This window comes from Rhinoderma darwinii, chromosome 10 (assembly GCF_050947455.1).
Source record: "Rhinoderma darwinii isolate aRhiDar2 chromosome 10, aRhiDar2.hap1, whole genome shotgun sequence".
Lineage (NCBI taxonomy): Eukaryota > Metazoa > Chordata > Amphibia > Anura > Rhinodermatidae > Rhinoderma > Rhinoderma darwinii.
The window spans coordinates 74,377,878-74,397,789 of NC_134696.1; the positions used below are offsets into that span (position 1 = coordinate 74,377,878).

Consider the following 19,912-nt stretch of genomic DNA (forward strand, 5'->3'; position numbering starts at 1 on the left):
AACCTGACCGAGGACTCCCCACACACAGCGCTACTTTGAGCGCTGAGCCCGGGGAAGCCCTTGACATTACTGTCCATAGAAGGACAGTGATGTCAGGCTTTCAACCACTGAATCCACGGCCAGAGCATCTCAAGATCTCTGGCCAGGGACTTCAGTCTTGTAGCCAGCACCCCTCTGTAAAGATGGCAAGCCCCCCGCCCATCCCCTGTAGGTAGCGCTCCACTGTAGCTCCCTGTAGGAGCGGAATCCCCAGCGGCCAGTCCCTGCTCTGGCAGGAGATTCCGCTCCTGGAGAAGCCCTTGGCGTCACCTTCCATATATGGACAGTCATGTCAAGGTGTTACTCCCAGAACGGAATCCCCAGTCCGCTCTGGCAGGGGATTCCGCTCTCCTGACGTCACTGTCCATTTATGTAGAAAAGAGAGGCAGCATTCCAAACACGTTTGACAAACGCTGCATTGAGCAGCTGAAACGTTGCACTGTTTACTGCACTGATGGGAGAATAAATCCACTTTTCTGATGACATCTGTTTGGAGTGCTGCCTCTCTTTTCTACTTCTTATTTGGACATTGTGGGATTTACAAGTCCGATCCCTGGAGGTTCCATCTGGGCCCTGGAGGCTTCTTTTGTGCTGCTCACACTCTTTACTGTCCATATATGGACAGAGACATCAGTGGCACCGTCCGAGTTGCTTGCTATGCTGGATTCCCTTTTTTTTTTAATTTTATGTGTATTATAATTGTTACGGGCTCCTATTAAGACCAAAGCACAAAGATGGCGGACCTGCATTAGGCCCCTAGGCTGCCATGACAACCATCAATACCCTCGCGTTACTGGGGTGGTCATGGGATGACAGAGGAGGGTCCACTTCTTTGTTAACGGCGTAGATGCCGCGGTCACTAAGTTGTTAAACAACCAGGATTGAAGTTATCGCTGTTACAGTGAAGTCTGAGCTGCAACATACAGCTGGCGTCTGCTAGGTATGGAGCGGGCTCGGCCTGTTAGCCCACTTCATACTCCTATGCCCCCCCCCTTCCGACCACAACGTATAGTTACGTCAAATGTCGGAAAGGGGTTAAGAAGTTTAAGGTCTCCTGCATGTGGAACAATAATGCTCCGGAAGCAACAGGCAACAGTGTGCATGGAATTAGAACAAATCTTATCGACATGCTGCGTAAAATAAAACCAGGTGGAAACCTGCTAGGCAGATTCTCAAACTGCAACACGTCCATTTTATCTTGCGTAAACTCTGCAGAATTTCCGCACAAATGTAGACATTTCCGTCCTATGTGCATGAGGCCTAATACTTCACAATGTTCATCTATATGGGGTTACTTGCTCATACATCCTTACACCTGTTTTGTGCTTTGTTTTTCCCCACGTGAATTAATTTTGTTTTTTGTTGAGCAAATTAAATGGCTACCACTACGTTTTTGTTTTGACTGGCTTCATGGTCCCTGGCACTTGACATAGCAGCTCATTCTATTATTCACATCCGTAAAATCTGATTGCAATATGCTCTGGCACCCCCTTAGGCTAAGTTCACACGGAGTATTTTGGGGGAGGAATATCTGCCTCAAAGCTCCAAACGGAATTTTGAGGCAGATATTCCTCCCCCAAAATACTCCGTGTGAATAGCAATTATCGCGCCGTTGTTCGCCCGCGGCCATTGAGCGCCGCGGGCAGAAAACACGCTTTCTCCTGCCTCCCATTGAAGTCAATGGGAGGTCGGAGGCGGAAGCGCCCGAAGATAGGGCATGTCGCTTCTTTTTCCCGCGAGGCAGTTTTACTGCTCGCGGGAAAAAGACGCCGACGCCTCCCATTGAAACCAATGGGAGGCGTTCTCGGGCCGTTTCTGCCGAGTTTTGCGACGCGGTTTCCGCGTCAAAAAACTCGGCAAAAGACCCCGTGTGAACATAGCCTTAAACTTTGGAAACAAGGGGCTGCAGCATTAGTTATGCGCTACTTCAGTGATTTTCTGTATGACGGCCCTTCTGTGCCCCTTCTCTACAGACAAACGAACACCGCTACATTCACTTGAATGAACTTCGGTTCGTGTTTCTCGACATCAGCGGGGGTCCAAGTAGTTAGACCGCCATCAATCATAATATTATGGCATATTCAAGGGATATGCTATAACATTATAACATTAGAATACTCCTTTATGCAAAGGATTGAACACCTAAGGCCTTGTTCACATTTTCGTTGGAGGCTCCGTTAGGCCTCCATTGCAGATTCTGCCGAAAATACCGGAAACCATAGCGCAGCATGCTGCACTATTGTTTCTGCCAAAACCACGGACACCCTGATGGAATCTGTTAAACTCAGTGGTGTCCGCGGTGCAACGGAAGCTGCGCGTCTGGTTATTTATTCCCTTGTTCTGATCCTCTTACGGAGCAGTACAACATAATGGCAAATTCAGATGTGAACACAGCCTAATACACAACTACAACAGTTTTTTTCCTACACCAAATTACTGTACAGTCTCTGGTATAAGGATTACACTTCCCTGAATGCAGATTACCATAAACTTGGTGCAGGGGATGTTAGCAGATTTGAGCACAGCGGTCTGCAGTATTCAACTTATAAACACATTTTTACTGTACATTTTTTGTTCACTAAACTTCCAGAAAACTACTGACATGTCATAGTCACATGTCAGACGTTTTGATCGATGAGGGTCCGAGCACTGAGACACTTGCCGATCGCTGAAACGACGCGGCAGAAGCGCTCGGGCGAGTACTGAACTGCTTGGTTTCTGATCGGGTTTTGGAAAGCTGAGGTAACGGTGTACGGATTCAATAGAAAGTCTACATCGTACACCGATTGCTCGACTTTCCAAGAAAAGCCGATTATAAACTAAGCGGCTCAGCGCTAACCCGAGCTCTTCTGCTGCTTTGTTTTAACAATCGGTGGGGGTTTCGGTGCTCGGACCCCCACCGATCAAAACTTCTGACGTGTCACTATGACATGTCATAAGTTTTCTGAAAATTTAGTTACCCTTTTAAACTCTGTTCACATTTATACAACGGGAGTATTCCCCAACGTATAGCTCCAACGTACATTGGCCACAGAGCGGTATACGTCTTTGCGGTGACTATTGATATTTGCAAATTTTGTTTTTATTCTTTCTGCTGCAGAGTTCTGTCCAGATGATGTTTGATGAGAATATCACCCTCCAGCCCAATGTGCACATCAGTCATGTGTCGTGTACAAGACATTCTGACAGTTCTATGGTAAGCATTTTAATCTGTCAGTAATCTGAGCGTGATCTACGTGCATCGATGACGTTGCTGCACGGTTTAGATTTCATTCTTTTATTAAATGACCCTGCACTATTATAATGGAAAGAAAAAACGCTTCGACATTGTGAGTATAAAATGCTTCTATATACAGGGCTCCTAAGGTCCTCGTAACTCCACATACAACAGAATGTAGGAAGGTGGAGCAGCGGACATCCACTAAATCGAGGGAAAGTGGTGTACCTCTGTTATATAGTAGTACTAAAGAGGCTCTGTCACCAGATTATAAGTGCCCTGTCTCCTACATAATCTGATCGGTGCTGGAATGTAGATAACTGGTTTTTATTTAAAAAAACGATCATTTTTGAGCAAGTTATGAGCAATTTTAGACTTATGTTAATTACTTTCTTAATGACCAAGTTGGCGTGTTTTTACTTTTTACTAACTGGGCGTTGTACAGAGGAGTGTATGACGCTGACCAATCGGCGTCAGACACTTCTCATTGTTCCAGCCCATTGTTGCAGCGTGATTGTGCAGTGAAAGAAGCTGGGTGGGCACAATGAGTAGCGTATGACGCTGATTGGTGAACAGCGCCAATCAGATTATGTAGGAGATAGGGCATTTATAATCTGGTGACAGAGCCTCTTAAACGTAATTCAATACCAAATTGTCCTCTGGGTTAACCCGTTAGTGACCGGCCCATAGGGTTTTTACGTCGCTGCATCGGAATAAGTAAACAGAGCAGGGAGCTGTCAAATCTCCCTACTCTCAGCTACCAGAGGCAGCTGAGGGCTGCTCGACCAGGTGAGATCGATATTAGTATCGATCTCACCCGTTTAACCCTTCAGATGCAGTGCTGAATAGCGTGCGCCGCATCTGAGTGGTTTTGGAGAGAGGGAAGGAGCTCCCTCTCATCTCACTGACACCCGGTGATCAGATCGCCGAGTGTCTGTGTCTCCGATGGCAGCCGGGGGCCTAATAAAGGCCCCCAGGTCGGCCTGTCATGAATGCCTGCTAGGCTATGCCAGAGGCATGACCTAGCAGATGCCTGTCCATTTTACACGGACAGGCATAATACACTGCTATACAGAAGTATTGCAGTGTATTCTAAATGCGATCGGATAATCGCATAGTGAAGTCCCCTAGTGGGACTTGTAAAAAAAAAGTTTAAAAGTTAAAAAAAAGTTTAATAAAAAGTGAAAAAAAACAAAAAAAACCCCCTTACAAACGGCTTTATTATTAACAAACAAAATAAAGTAAAAAAGTTATACATATTTGGTATCGCCGCGTCCGTAACTACCCCGACTATAAAGTTATTACATCATTTAACCCGCACGGTGAACGTCGTAAAAAATGCAAAAATTGCTGTTTTCTTTGAATCCAGCCATAAAAAAAAATGTGATAAAAAGTGATCAAAAAGTCACATCTACTCCAAAATGGTACCGATAAAAACTACAAGTCGTCCCGCAAAAAAAAGCCCCCTACAATTGCATCGGCGAAATAATTAAAATGTTACTTCTCTTCAAATATGGAGACACAAAAACAAATAATTTTGAAAAAAATTTGTTTTCACTGTGTAAAAGTAGTAAAACATACGAAAACTATACAAATTTGGTATCGTTGCAATTGCAACAACCCACTGAAAAAAGGTATTGTGTTATTTATACCACACCGTAAACAGCGTAAATTTAGGATGCAAAAAAGTGTGGCGAAATTGCTGTTTGTTTGGGGGGTTTTTTCTGCCCCCCCCCCCCCCAAAAAAAAGTTAATAAAAGTTAATCAATAAACTCTATGTACCCCAAAATGGTGCTATTAAAAATTACAACTTGTCCTGCAAAAAACAAGACCTTATACAGCTATGTCGACGCAAAAATGAAAAGGCCATAGCCCTTGGAATGAGACGATGGAAAAAACATGGCTTGGTCATTAACCCCTTCCCGACATTTGATGTATCCATACGCCAAAGTCGGGTAGGGGAAGTATGTAGCGGGCTCACGCAGTGAGCTCGCTCCCTACGATGCCGGTGTCTGCTGTATGTTACAGCCGACCCTTCAGAGTAACTAGCGGCATCGCGCTCGAGCACGATCCCGCTAGTTTAACTCGTTAAATGCTGCGGTCAATAACGACCGCGGCATTTAAATCGTCAGAAAAAGGGGGGCGACCCCCCTCTAACAGGTCATCGCGCCACCCGTGACTCAATCGTGCGGGGGGGGGGGGCGATGGTTGCTGTGGCTGCCTGGGGGCTTAATGAACGCCCCCAGGTCCGCCATCTTTGTACACCTATGAAGCTCTGCCTCCGGCAGGGCTTAATAGGTGCCTGTCAGAATCACGATAAACTGCAATACATTAGTATTGCAGTATATCGTGCAAGCGATCGGACGATCCCCTAGGGGGGACTAATAAAAAAAGTAAAAAGTTCCCATTTTCCCCCTAGATCATAGTAAAAAAATAAATAAACATAATTGGTATCGCTGCGTCCGTAAAAGTCTGAACTATTACAATATATCATTATTTAACCTGCACGGTGAACGGCGTAAAAAAAACAAAAACATTTTAAACGCCAGAATGTCTATATTTTTTTTGGTCACCTAATCTCCTACAAAAAAATGAAATAAGTGATCAAACCGTCGCATGTACACAAAAATGGTATCAAAAACTACAGCTTATCCTGCAAAAAAATAAGCCCTCATACCACTTAATCAACGGAAAATAAAAAAGTTATGGCTCTCGGAGTTTGGCGACGCAAAATAAATTTTCTTTTTTACACTTAGGTTTTCACATGTAAAAGTAGTAAAATATAGAAAAAAAATATATATATTTGGTATTGCTGTAATCGTATTGACCCACAGAATAAAATTAACATGTTGTTTTAATTGCACAGTGAATTCCATAAATACAGTGCGCAAAAAAACATGGAGGAATCGCTTTTCTTTCATTTTCTACCCCACAAATATATATTTTTTCCCGTTTCCTAGTACATTATACGGCAAAATAACTGGTGCTACGAAAAGCTACAACTATTACTGCAAAAATCAAACCCTCCTAGTACTATATCGACGGAAAAATAAAGACGTTATGGCTTCTGGAATGTGGGGAGGAAAAAACGAAAATGAAAATCTGATGGGAAGGGGTTAAGGTCTAAAATAGGCTGGTCCTTAAGGGGTTAAGTAGATCTCCACCCACCGGTCCATAAAATTAAGCTGAATGTGGAACATCTACGTTGTTGACTGGTTTTAGAGGGAATGCAGAAAAAAATGATAAATACAATATAAAGGGTATGTAGACTAAAATATACATAGGGCACTGTATATAGGAGGACACTGTCTGTATATATGTGGATGGCACTATACTTGGGGGTTTTATCGTTATTACTGAATATAGGAGAGGGTGGCCGTCACTGTAGGAGGTGCTGTGAATGTCACTCTATTGCCCCCCCCCCCCCCCCTGCAGTTGGCACGGTTAGGAGAGCTGTAAATGCACAAAAAAAGATAGGATAGAAATGTACTTACAATAGATTAGAGGAACAGTAGCCTGCATCATTTTGTAAGGTTTGGTGGGGATATGTGGTCACATCTCCCAATTATTGTAAAGGAGAGTGGGGGCTGAGAACAGTGGGGAGAGGGGATATTGAATATAACGTGTGTCCCTCGGATGAAGTCAAGGGCTGAGGCCATGGGAACGTGGTGTGTTTTACTATTGCTTGTTTTTTTCCTGTTGCAGGTATTACTCTGCCATCTCTCTGCTGACACCATGAGATTTCCACTGTTTGTGACACAAGAGTCCCCGGCCACTGTATCCTGTGATATCTACCAAGTCTCCTTAACTATACAAAGTGCACAGGTGAAAAACCTTATAATCCTGTTGTTAAAGGGGCACTCCCACAAACTTTTTTTTATTTTTATTCTGTGGCTCGTTGGAAAGGCACACTATGTAAACTGTGGTGAAGGTAATCGTCTTACCGGTGGCTGTATTTCTGAGTTATACACTACCTTCTGGTCCTCAGCTTTGTCATGTGACCAGCAATAGGACTCTCCAACAGCCACAGTGCCTTGTGTGGACAGGACGTCCTTTTCCCCCATTCATTCCTTTAACCCCTTAAGGACGCAGCCTAGTTTTGGCCTTAAAGGAGTTGTCCCAAGTTGACTAAAATTTTTTTTTTATACATTCTAAGCAGGAAATGAATTGTAAAACACTTGGTGTTAAAAAAAATTTAAAATTCATTTCCTAAGTGCCTTTTTTTTTTACACTTGATAACTCAGCAAGTGCTGGTTATCTTTTCTAAAAAGGGGCGTGAGCGGCTCGATGTCAATCAAGCCGCTCCGCTCTGCAGTGTGCGCGCTCCCGATGTTGCTAGATACTGTAGTTCTAGCAACATCGGGAGAATGTTCGTCTCAAGCGGGCATGGTAAGCCCGATTGAGACGCACTTACCGTGAATGTACTGTACACTACACGACACTACATTCACCCCGTTTCGGCAAGCCACTTTTCCCTCCCCCACCCTGTCACTACATTTTTGTACCCGCCGCACCGGTGCTGCATCAGCACCCGGCGAACAACTAAAAATATATAAAATAATCACCTAAGACGTTCTAACGGTGCTCTTGACGGTCCTGTCACTTGCTATCTTCCTTCTTCTTGGCGCCGCTCGCATTCATAGTAACAATGCGTTGTGGCGCAGATGACGTAATCCGATCAGGCCCACGTGATTACGTCCTCTGCGCCCACCGCTCTGTTATTCTGAATGGGAGAAGAAAAGTGACAGGACCGTTCAGCTCTTCGTGGGAACGTCTTAGGTGAGTTTATTTTTGTATGTATGTTGTCATGTTTGTATGTTGTCATGTATGTATGTATGTTGTCATGTTTGTATGTATGTTGTCATGTTTGTATGTTGTCATGTATGTATGTTGTCATGTATGTATGTTGTCATGTATGTATGTTGTCATGTATGTATGTATGTTGTCATGTATGTATGTATGTTGGCATGTATGTATGTATGTTGGCATGTATGTATGTATGTTGGCATGTATGTATGTATGTTGGCATGTATGTATGTATGTTTGCATGTATGTATGTATGTTTGCTTGTACGACGTGGGGGTCCCCCACATTTTTATAACCAGCCCGATACAACACAGCAGCAGCAGCCTAGCATTACAAGGGTGGGAAGGTCCACTGTTTTTGGCCCTTCCCAGCCTCATAATACCAGCCTACGGCCGCCCCAGTACCCGACCATCACAACAGATGGTCGGGTACTGGATCGTACCAAGCTCTTTTGGCACCCCTGGTAGTGGTGGGTACCGGGGTAATAATGGGTGGTTAGTGCTAGCCTCTGCACCGCCTTAATAATGGACGCTGTCAATCAGCCAACTACCATTATCTAGGCACTAATAAAGTTTGAAAAAAAACCACACAAAGACAATTTTTTTTATTGAAATAAGAAATCCCCAACAAAACCCTCGTTAACCATTTTATTAAAATTTTCAAAAAACTTAGATCTACGCAGTAGTCCAACGAATCGAAGATGTAGTCCAATTGGTACATCAAAATCTGCAACAACATAAAAAAAAAGTTAGCAATGTGAACAATACCGATACTTATACTCACCTACACACACACAAACAACCACACACAAACATCCACACACAAACATATACACAAACACATATAAACACCCATATATACACAAGCACACCCATATATACACAAGCACACCCATATATACACAAGCACACCCATATATACACAAGCACACCCATATATACACAAGCACACCCATATATACACAAGCACACCCATATATACACAAGCACACCCATATATACACAAGCACACCCATATATACACAAGCACACCCATATATACACAAGCACACCCATATATACACAAGCACACCCATATATACACAAGCACACCCATATATACACAAGCACACCCATATATACACAAGCACACCCATATATACACAAGCACACCCATATATACACAAGCACACCCACACCCATATATGCACACATATACTCACAAACATACCCACATATGCACACATATACTCACAAACATATATACACACATACATAAACACAAACACACACATATACACAAACACAAAAATATACACACATATACACCCATATATACACTCACACATATACCCAAACATATACACAAACACACCCATATATACACTCACACATATACCCAAACATATACACAAACACACCCATATATACACAAACACAGACACACACACTTACCTTTAGCGGAGCGCAGACTTCTCGCGACGGGTGCCTTCCACTGCATCTCGCTCAGGACGCAGAGGATGTCATTACGCATGCGCGGCCACCGCTAAAGGTAAATAGCGGTGGCCGGGAACCTAGGAAACGAGCAGGATACAAAGAGGAACCGACCAACTTTAATCAACGATATCAAGAAAACGACATCGCTGGACGACGGACAAGTAATTAGAATTCTTCTTCTTTTTACATGGGGGAGCTTTATAGCTCCATTTGTCAACTTGGGACAACCCCTTTAAGGCTCAGAGCCCATTTTTCAAATCTGACATATTTCACTTTATGTGGTAATAACGTCGGAATGCTTAAACCTATCCAAGCGATTCTGAGATTTTCTCGTGACACATTGGGCTTAATGTTTGTGGTAAAATTTGGTAGATATATTCGGTGTTTATTGGTGAAAAATTGCAAAATTTTGAGAAAATTTTGAAAAAATAGAATTTTTCAGAATTTAAATACATCTGCTTGTAAAACAGACTGTTATACCACCCAAAATAGTTACTAGTTCACATTTCCCATATGTCTACTTTAGATTGGCATCGTTTTTTGAACATTCTTTTATTTTTCTTGGACGTTACAAGGCTTAGCACATAAATAGCAATTTCTCATATTTTTAAGAAAATTTCAAGCCTTTTTTTTAAGGTACCTGTTCAGTTCCAAAGTGGCTTTGAGGGGTCTATGTATTCGAAACCCCCATAAAACACCCCATTTTGAAAACTAGACCCCTCAAAGTATTCAAAACAGCATTTAGAAAGTATTTTAACCCTTCAGGCGTTTCACAGGAATTAAAACAAAGTTGCTGAATTTCAATATTCCATTTTTTTCTGTAACACAGGTTTTACCAGAGAAATACTACTAAATATGTATTGTCCAGATTCTGCAGTTTTTAGAAATGTCCCACATGTGGCTCTAGTGCGCTCGTGGATGGACTAAAACAAGCCCTAGAAGCAAAGAAGCACCTAGTGCATTTTGAGGCCTCTTTTTTTATTAGAAAATATTTTAGGCAGCATTCCAGGTTTGAAGAGGTGTTGAGGTATCAAAGCAATGGAAACCCACCAGAAGTGACCCCGTTTTGGAAACTAGACCCCTCAAGGAATTAATTTATGGTTGTTGTTACCATTTTGACCGCACAGTTTTTTCACAGCACCTATTTGAATTGGGCTGTGAAATAAAAAAAAATGATATTTTTTCCAATAAGATGTCATTTTTGATCAAAATTTCTTATTTTCACAAGGAATAAAACACCATTTTGTTGCCCAATTTGTCCTTAGTGCGCAAAAATACCCCATTTGTGGTGATAAACTGCCGTTTGGGCCCATGGGAGGACTCCGAAGGAAAGGAGCGCTATGTGTTTGTTGGAGTCCAGATTTTGTTGGATTGGTTTTCTGGTTCCATGTCGCATTTGCAGAGCCCCAGAGGTATCAAAGCAATGGAAACCCACCAGAAGTGACCCCATTTTGGAAACTACACCCCTCAAGGATTTCATTTATGGTTCTTATCATTTTGACCACACAGTTTTTTCACAGCACCTATTTGAATTGGTCTGTGAAATTAAAAAAATGACATTTTTTCCAATAAGATGTCATTTTTTATCAAAATTTCTTATTTTCACAAGGAATAAAACACCCCATTTTGTTGCCCAATTTATCCTTCGTGCGGCAATACCCCATTTGTGGTGATAAACTGACGTTTGGGCCCATGGCAGGACTCAGAAGGAAAGGACCACCATCTGGCCTACTGGAGCTTTTCTGGTTCGAAGTCATGTATGCAGAAGCCCCAGGTACCAGTACAGTTGAAACCCTCGAGAAGTGACCCCATTTTAAAAACTACACCCCTTAAGACATTCATCTAGAGGTGTAGTGAGCATTTTGTCCCCACAGTTACTGTGTAAAAGATAATGCGCAGCAGATGGTGCAGAGTGAGGTTTGCAATTTCCTATACATATGTGCCATTTCAGTGTCCGATATATTGTGCCCAGCATGTGCCACCGGAGACACACCCCATAAATTGTAATGTGGGTTCTCCCGGGTATGGCAATACCCTACATATGGCTGTTATTTGCTGCTTGGGCACATGGCAGGGCTCAGAAGGGAAATATGAGGGGGATAAGCTGTGCGGAGTGCATCAGGGTAAATTACAAATCAAGGGATGTATGGTAAATTTTAAAACAATCTTTAATACAGAGCCCTGGTTTTTCGGGACACGTGTCGCATTGGTATATTGTGTCCTTCCTTACCCCCCCTCTTATAGCAGACTCTGCACCTCTTTTGACTCTTTCCCTTTACACCGGTTTGGGGAACTACTGGAAAGTGTCGCCCTGGTACGATGCGTGTGGCCTCGATTCCAGAAGTACTGGGTGCCCCTCCTTCCTGGTCCCAAAAAATTAGGTTCTTTATAACCACCTCTTGAAATTCCAGGAAAGTTCCCCTCTGGCCTGCACATCGACGTAGCACGTACGCATTGTACAATGCAATCTGTATGATGTGCACGGCCAGCTTCTTATACCACACCGCATGGCGCTGTAGGGCTTCAGGACTTGATCTGACAAGTCCACCCCTCCCATGTACCTATTGTAGTCCAGGATGCAATCTGGTTTGGGGGTCTCTGTACTGGTACCTCGTACAAGTACATGGGTATTGGTGTGGCCATGTATTGTTGTCAATACAAGGACATCTCTCGTCGTTGTACTTGACACAATATGTTGCTGCTAGAATGTGCCCTTCTCTCACCCCTTCTGAGTGTTTGCCCAAGCAGTGTTTTAGGGCGGCCTCTAAGATTTTTTTTCTAGCAATGCCGCAGTCCTTCTGGAAGCGAGGCACTTGAAGAGTGGGACGCTGGTATAAAAATTATCCAGGTAGAGGTGGTAACCCTGGTCCAGCAGTGGGTTCACCAAATCCCACACAATTTTTGCGTTAATTCCCAGGAAGGGGGGGCATTTTGGGGGCTGAATACTGCTGTCCTTCCCTTCATATATCTTAAATTTGTAGGTATACCCTGATGCACTCTCGCACAGCTTATACATTTTCACGCCATACCTTGCCCTCTTACTCGGCAGGTACTGGCGGAATTGAAGCCTCCCTTTAAAATGTACCAGGGACTCATCTATAGAAATACACTTCTCGGGGGTGTATGCTTGGGCAAACCGGGCACTGAAATGGTCTAATAAGGGTCTTAGTTTATATAAACGGTCAAAACTGGGGTCATCTCGAGGTGGGCACTGCTCATTATTGGCATAATGTAGGATGCGAAGTATTGCCTCATAACGCATCCTGGACATGGCCATACGGTACATCGGGGTGTGGTATAAGATGTCCGTGCTCCAGTAGGTCCTAATGGATGGCTTTTTCAGAAGCCCCATGTTCAAGAGCAGTCCCCAGAACTTGCCCAACTCTGCTGCGTCTACAGGAGTCCACCTCTGGGATTGGGCTTAAAATGAGTTTGGGTTCTTGGTGATATACTGTTGGGCATATAAATTAGTCTGGGAGACCATTAGCTCTATAAAGTCATCAGTGAAGAAGAAATTGAAAAAGTCCATCTCACTGAACCCTGCCGTGTTAAATTTGATCCCTGGGCTGCCCGTGTACTCAGGGATTTGGGGTTCGTAATGGTCTGGTTTGGGCGTCCAAATGGGGTCACTTCGCTCAGGGGTATCACTTGTTGTGGGGTCACTTCTCTCAGGGATTTCAACTATGGTGGTGGTCCTGGGGCGTCTCCTAGGGGGTCCCTCCTCTTCATCGCTGGATGAGGAGGTAGACAAAATAGTGTATCACCATCCGACGAGTCGGTGTCGGAGGCCAGAAATGCATACGCCTCTTCAGCAGTAAATGTCCGTTGGGACATGCTTGTTGTGCTAAGACAAAATTTATATACAGCAAAAAAATAAATCCCTAACTGGGAGCAATAGGATAGCACAAATGCGTGTTTTGTTTTTAGAGAGCAAGTGGACTTCCCTGACACTAAAGCTAACTAGGGCGAGGGTTCCTAACACTAAACCTAACTAAATTTTATGTGGACTTCCCTAACGCTAAACCTAACTACGGTGATGGATCCCTAACGCTAAGCCTATCTACGGTGACCGATTTACTGACGCTAAATTCCCTGACACTATACCTAACTACGCTTTTTGACGGTTCCCTGACACTAACCCTAATACTAAACTAACCAGTTAAATTGGCTAAACTAACAATTTTTATTTTTTTTTAGCTTTTATTTTTTATATTTTTTTTTTGTTTTATATGTTTTATATAGAAAAAAATGAAAAAAAAAATACCCAGGGACCAAGGAATTTGGTCCTGAAGACTGAAAAGTGATAGGTGATCACTGACCAAAAAACGTGGGTGGAACTCAGAGGAAGGGAACAGGAGTGGGTAGTGGATGGGGTGGTGGGAAGTAAAAAAAAACGTTGTTTTAGAAACTTTTTTTCACTTTAACTTTTCTCTTCTGACTCTCTGCTCACAACCGCTCTCAACGCCTCGCTAACTCCAACAGGGCGTTCAGGGCGGTTGCAGCAGGATGTGAGGTCAGGGAGAGAAAGTGAAGAGACCGATCGCTGCTATTGGCTAGTTACTGACTAGCCAATAGCGGCGATCGGCGAGGCGGGACCATGGTAAATGGTCCCGGCCCATTATGCTGTGATGGCCTGCTGTCAGAAACAGCAGCTATCACAGCGCATGAACGCGCCGGGCGCGAGCACCGCTGTTCTAATTGCAGGACGTACTATTAGGTCATGAAGTGCGAACGATACAGCTGCCTTGACCTAATAGTACGTCCAGGAGCGGGAAGTAGTTAAGACTCAAATCTAGGCTGTAATAAAGTTTTTTTTTTTTTGTTTTTTTTTTTTTTAGTCCTATCTAATCTATCCCTAGGGGACTCGAACCAGCGATCGTTTGATCGCTTGCACTATTATACTGCAATATACTAATGTGTTTCTGACAGGCTTCTGTTAAGCCCTGCCAGATTGCCGACCTGGGTGGCCTTAATTTGGCCCCCAGGCTGCAATGCCAACAACCGCCACCACACAATTGTATCGTGGGGGGAGGGGGTTCTGTGGACTGAAAAGCGTTTTTGTTTTGCGATTTCTGGGGTCAGTGGTGTTTTTCTCAAGACGCAGCTTTCTCTTGGTATAGCGTATCTGCATAGGACTTTCTATAGGATTTCGTGTATGTGTATGTATATGTGTATATATGTACACTACCGTTCAAAAGTTTTGGGTCACCCATACAATTTTGTGTTTTCCATGTATTCTCACACTTATATTTATCAAATGAGTTGCAAAATGACTAGAAAATATAGTCAAGACATTGACAAGGTTAGAAATAATGATTTTTATTTGAAATAATAATTTTCTCCTTCAAACTTTGCTTTAGTCAAAGAATGGTCCATTTGCAGCAATTACAGCATTGCAGACCTTTGGCATTCTAGCTGTTAATTTGCTGAGGTAATCGGGAGAAATTTCACCCAATGCTTCAAGAAGACCCTTCCACAAGTTGAATTGGCTTGATGGGCACTTTTTGCGTACCATACGGTCAAGCTGCTACCACAACAGCTCTATGGGGTTGAGATCTGGTGACTGCGCTGGCCACTCCATTACAGATAGAATACCAGCTGCCTGCTTCTTCCCTAAATAGTTCTTGCATAATATGGAGGTGTGCTTTGGGTCATTGTCCTGTTGTAGGATGAAATTGGCTCCAATCGGGGGGCGTGGCTTTGACATGGCGCTGACCAGACTTGCTGCTTGAGAGCTCCGTTCCTGCACTTCCCTAACCCGATCATAAGCACATTAATAAGCAACATTTTACTTACCTGATGGTCAGGAAATCCAAGGCCTCCACGGGGACTCCTTATTGTACACGGCAGATGTCTTCAGCCGGCTCCATCCAGCGATTCCTGACCGACCGCTGCTGCTGGAACATCTTCTAAGATGGCGCCGCTGGAAGGGAGACGAGATGGCGCCGGGACTTCGCTTCCAGAGAGGCTGTCATCTGCGGCCGGAGCTGCTGCATTAGGTACTGATTGTACCTTCTCGATCTCGGGTTCTCCGAGGCAGTTTCCCTCCCTGCTGGATGCGATAGAGCCGTGTTCTTCTGGGGCTGTGATGGCGCTGCCTGCGCGGGACTGCTCGCCACGTGGTGCATGTCATGGCGGCCTGGTTTCTCCATCCTCCCCTCATGTATTGGGGTCTGCATTTCTGCCTTCCCAGAGATTTGGCTGTTCATCCCTCCTCTCACATGAGTGGTTCTGCTGTCCTAGGGGATGATTTACAGGGCCTGAGACGACCGTTATCAGCATTGCCCACTAAACAGGACATGGAGCGTTATGTAAACCGTCTTGAGACGACGTATAAATATGAGATACAATCTCTTACCAAAAATTTATCTCAATTGTCCGATCAAGTCCAGTGGATGGAAAGCGATTTCCCCGTTATTACACAGCAGCAAGTTTCTCTTGCCGACCGATTGGATCAACACTCATCAGATTCACGCGCTATTTAACCTTGCTGAGGATCATGAGAATCGGAATCGCTGTAATAATCGGCTTCGGGGCATCCCTGAGGATATCTCTCCGGGTCAAATCATCCCTGCTTTACAGTCTCTGTTTAATGCATTATTAGGGCGCCCTGCTGATGATCCTCTGGAGCTGGATAGAGCTCACAGGACTCTAGGCCCTCGTAACCCGGATCCTGATAAGCCCAGAGATGTGCTATGCCGTGTCCATTTCTTTTCTCTTAAGGAGCAGATCATGAGGAAGGCACGGGATAAAGGCGAGGTTTTATTACAAGGGGTCAAGATCCAGCTGCTATCTGATTTGTCCAGGATGACGCTGGACAAGCGCAGAGTGCTACGTCCTTTGTTGGATATCTTGAGAGAACACGAGATCTCCTATTCCTGGGGTCACCCCTTTCAGCTGCAGGTTCGCAGGGACGGGACACTGCTGAGTGTTCGGGACCCAGGGCATGTCTTGGATTTCTGTGCTGCTCTCCGCTTGTCTAGAGTTTCTCTTCCTGATTGGCCTTATCTTCCCATTCCGCCGCCACGTCCACGATCACACAGTCGAGGTCGTTCTCCTATGAGGCGTCATGATGGTCGTCCTGCTGAGCCGATGTGATACCCTTTTAATGTCTCCAAATTGCGGCCTGCTGTCAGAGTTTAATTGCAACGGTTATTGTGTTTATCATCTGAGGCAATTGTATCCGGAGTTTCTTGTAGACATTGCTGTTTGCGTCTGCATTTTGTTCTAGGTGATTGCTGCTGGAGATCTGGTGGCTACCTGATGCTGATTGAGTGCTGTCAATGCGCTACAAACGTGAATGTTTATAATTTTTATTATTTTTCTTTATTGCTAACCTGTATGTGCATTTATGCTGACCATGAATGTATTCAGGGGTGTTCTCTGATGGGGTTTCTTTAGGTCCCTACTAATGCTGTACACCCTTATTTAATTATTTTGGGGTATCAAGCGAAGTGCCTTTGGTTTTCCTTTCTTTTCTGTTATATCGTTATTTGCTATATAAAATTTGCTGGGTTGGTGGGTGCGGGGCGATGGCTAGACCTTGTCCTGACACTTCTCTTAGGGTCTTACTGGTTATATCCGGTGTATATTGGATTGTTTCTGCTTGATTAGATTAAGGAGTGGGTGCTAGTTTCACCCGCTTGTTTGTCTTTGTTGTCGTGTCTCCCTTCCTTGTCTGTCTTGTCTTTCTCTTCATCGCTGTAGCACATTTTTGGGCTTGCTCGTACTACATGCGTTGGAGATGGCACGGTTGAAAGTCTGTACCTTTTAATGCTAGAGGGCTTAATGTCCCGGAAAAACGCTTGCAGATATTGTACAACATGCACAAAGAGCGTGTAAATATCTTGTTTTTACAGGAGACTCCTTTTCAGGTGGGTCATACTCCAAAGTTTACGAATCGTTATTATCCAGTCTGGTTCCACAGTGCCAACCCGGAATCCAAGTCCAAGGGCACTAGTATATGTCTCCATAACGCACTTACTCATAAACTCATAGACGTCCTAGTTGACCCAGGTGGTCGGTTTGTGTTTCTTAAACTGTCCATTCGGAATAAGCTGTTCACTTTGGCTAATTTGTACCTCCCCAATCCGGATCAGGCTCGGGTGTGCTGCACGTATTTGCGGAAATTGGAGGAGTTCACGGAGGGAGTCTTAATTGTGGGCGGTGATTTTAACCTGACATTCGATTCCAGACTTGACACCTCCTCGGGCAGGTCTGCGGTTCCGAAGTCCCACTTGGGAACCTTGAAGACTGTGATGCATGCCATGCAATTGATTGACGTGTGGAGGATTCTGCACCCTCAGGTAAGAGTATACTTACTACACCCCGCTACACAATATGTACAGTCGGCTGGACGCCTTTCTTGTTAGCCACCACTTGCTTACCTGGCATCCTACTTCTGACATGGGCCCTATTGTTTGGTCAGATCATGCCCCTGTATTTCTGACACTTACATTTCCTAGCTCGGTACCCAATTTCCAGTCTTGGAAACTTAACGATAATCTATTGTGTGACTCAGTATGTGTGTCAGCCCTTAAGGACTCGCTAACCGGCTCTTTTGAGGTACATGCACATGAAACCACCCCATTACCATTACAGTGGGAGGCGCTGAAGTGTGTAGTTAGAGGAGTCCTGATACAACATGGGGCACGTCTGAAACGGGAAAAAGGGGTAGCTATTGCGCGGCTCCTTACTCAGATACGGGATCTTGAATCCTGTCATAAGCGCGTTCTTTCCTCGCAGATTTTTGCGGAACTTACTATAGCGAGAGATTCCTTGCGTTCTCTGATAGAACAGTCTCACGCTCGGTTAAGGGATCTGATGCGGAAGCATTCTTATGAATTTGCTGACAAATGTGGCAGGTCTCTGGCACGGATATTGCATCCTTGCACACAGGCGTCGTATATCCCTAAAATTACATCTCCCTCGGGCGGTGAGGTTCATGATCCGGTGGGCATCACTGATTGCTTCAGACAGTATTACTCGGCCTTATATAATCTTAAAGGCCATTTTCAGGATATGCAGGCGGATGCGTTGCGGGATAAAATAGACCGTTATGTACACGACACTGCGTTGCCGTCCTTGGGGGGCGGGGAGGCTTTGGGACTTAAGGAAGACTTTTTGGAAACGGAAGTGGAGCGTGCTATTGGAGACTCTCCCTTGGGCAAAAGTCCAGGACCCGATGGGTTTAATAATAAATTCTACAAGACATTTAAGGATCAAAAAAGAGGCATGGACTCGCGGGACAGGGATGTAATATTACCACTTTACAAAGCATTAGTGAGGCCTCATCTAGAATATGCAGTCCAGTTCTGGGCTCCAGTTCATAGAAAGGATGCCCTGGAGTTGGAAAAAATACAAAGAAGAGCAACGAAGCTAATTAGGGGCATGGAGAATTTAAGTTATGAGGAAAGATTGAAAGAATTAAACCTATTTAGCCTTGAAAAAAGACGACTAAGGGGGGACATGATTAACTTATATAAATATATTAATGGCACATACAAAAAATATGGTCAAATCCTGTTCCTTGTAAAACCCCCTCAAAAAACAAGGGGGCACTCCCTCCGTCTGGAGAAAAAAAGGTTCAAGCTGCAGAGGCGACAAGGCTTCTTTACAGTGAGAACTGTGAATCTATGGAATAGTCTACCGCAGGAGCTGGTCACAGCAGGGACAGTAGATGGCTTTAAAAAAGGGTTAGATTATTTCCTAGAACAAAAAAATATTAGCTCCTATGTGTAGAAATTTTTCCTTCCCTTTTCCCTTCCCTTGGTTGAACTTGATGGACATGTGTCTTTTTTCAGCCGTACTAACTATGTAACTATGTAATTGGCTCCATTCTTGACTAAAGTTTTTAATTCCGTGTCTTCCTCGTGTCCCTTTGCACCTCAGTCCCTTGAGGCCCATATTACCCTTCTACCAAAACCGGGCAAGGATCCGACATCGAGCGCAAATTTTCGGCCAATATCGTTGATAAATGTAGACGTTAAGATTTTCGCGAAGTTGCTTGCCTCTCGACTCTCGCCGTTCTTACCTGCCCTAATAACGGATGACCAGGTACGTGGTAGAGAAGCGCGGGATAACACTAATAACATCACTTCTTTTAACATCATATTGCCAAACCCGTAAGATACCGATGTGTTTACTCTCGGTCGATGCCGAAAAAGATTTTGACAGGGTACATTGGGTGTTTCTCCGCAGTGTCCTGACACAGGTTGGCCTTGGCGCCACTATGGTGGATAGGATTATGGCATTATATCATGGGCCTACTGCCCGTGTTAGAGTTAATGGTTTGTTATCTGACTATTACTAATGGAACGGGGCAGGGGTGCCCACTCTTAGGGTATGTGCACACACACTAATTACGTCCGTAATT

General features: G+C 44.2%; 1 protein-coding gene across 1 annotated transcript in view; it reads left to right on the forward strand.

The window, feature by feature from the left end:
- C2CD2L (C2CD2 like) overlaps positions 1-19,912 on the forward strand; it is a 114,729-nt gene that overhangs the window by 32,474 nt on the left and 62,343 nt on the right. Inside the window, exons 2-3 of the mRNA XM_075840081.1 lie at positions 3,140-3,235; positions 6,962-7,081. Coding sequence (XP_075696196.1) covers positions 3,140-3,235; positions 6,962-7,081 — 216 coding nt within the window. The remainder of the gene's footprint in view (positions 1-3,139; positions 3,236-6,961; positions 7,082-19,912) is intronic.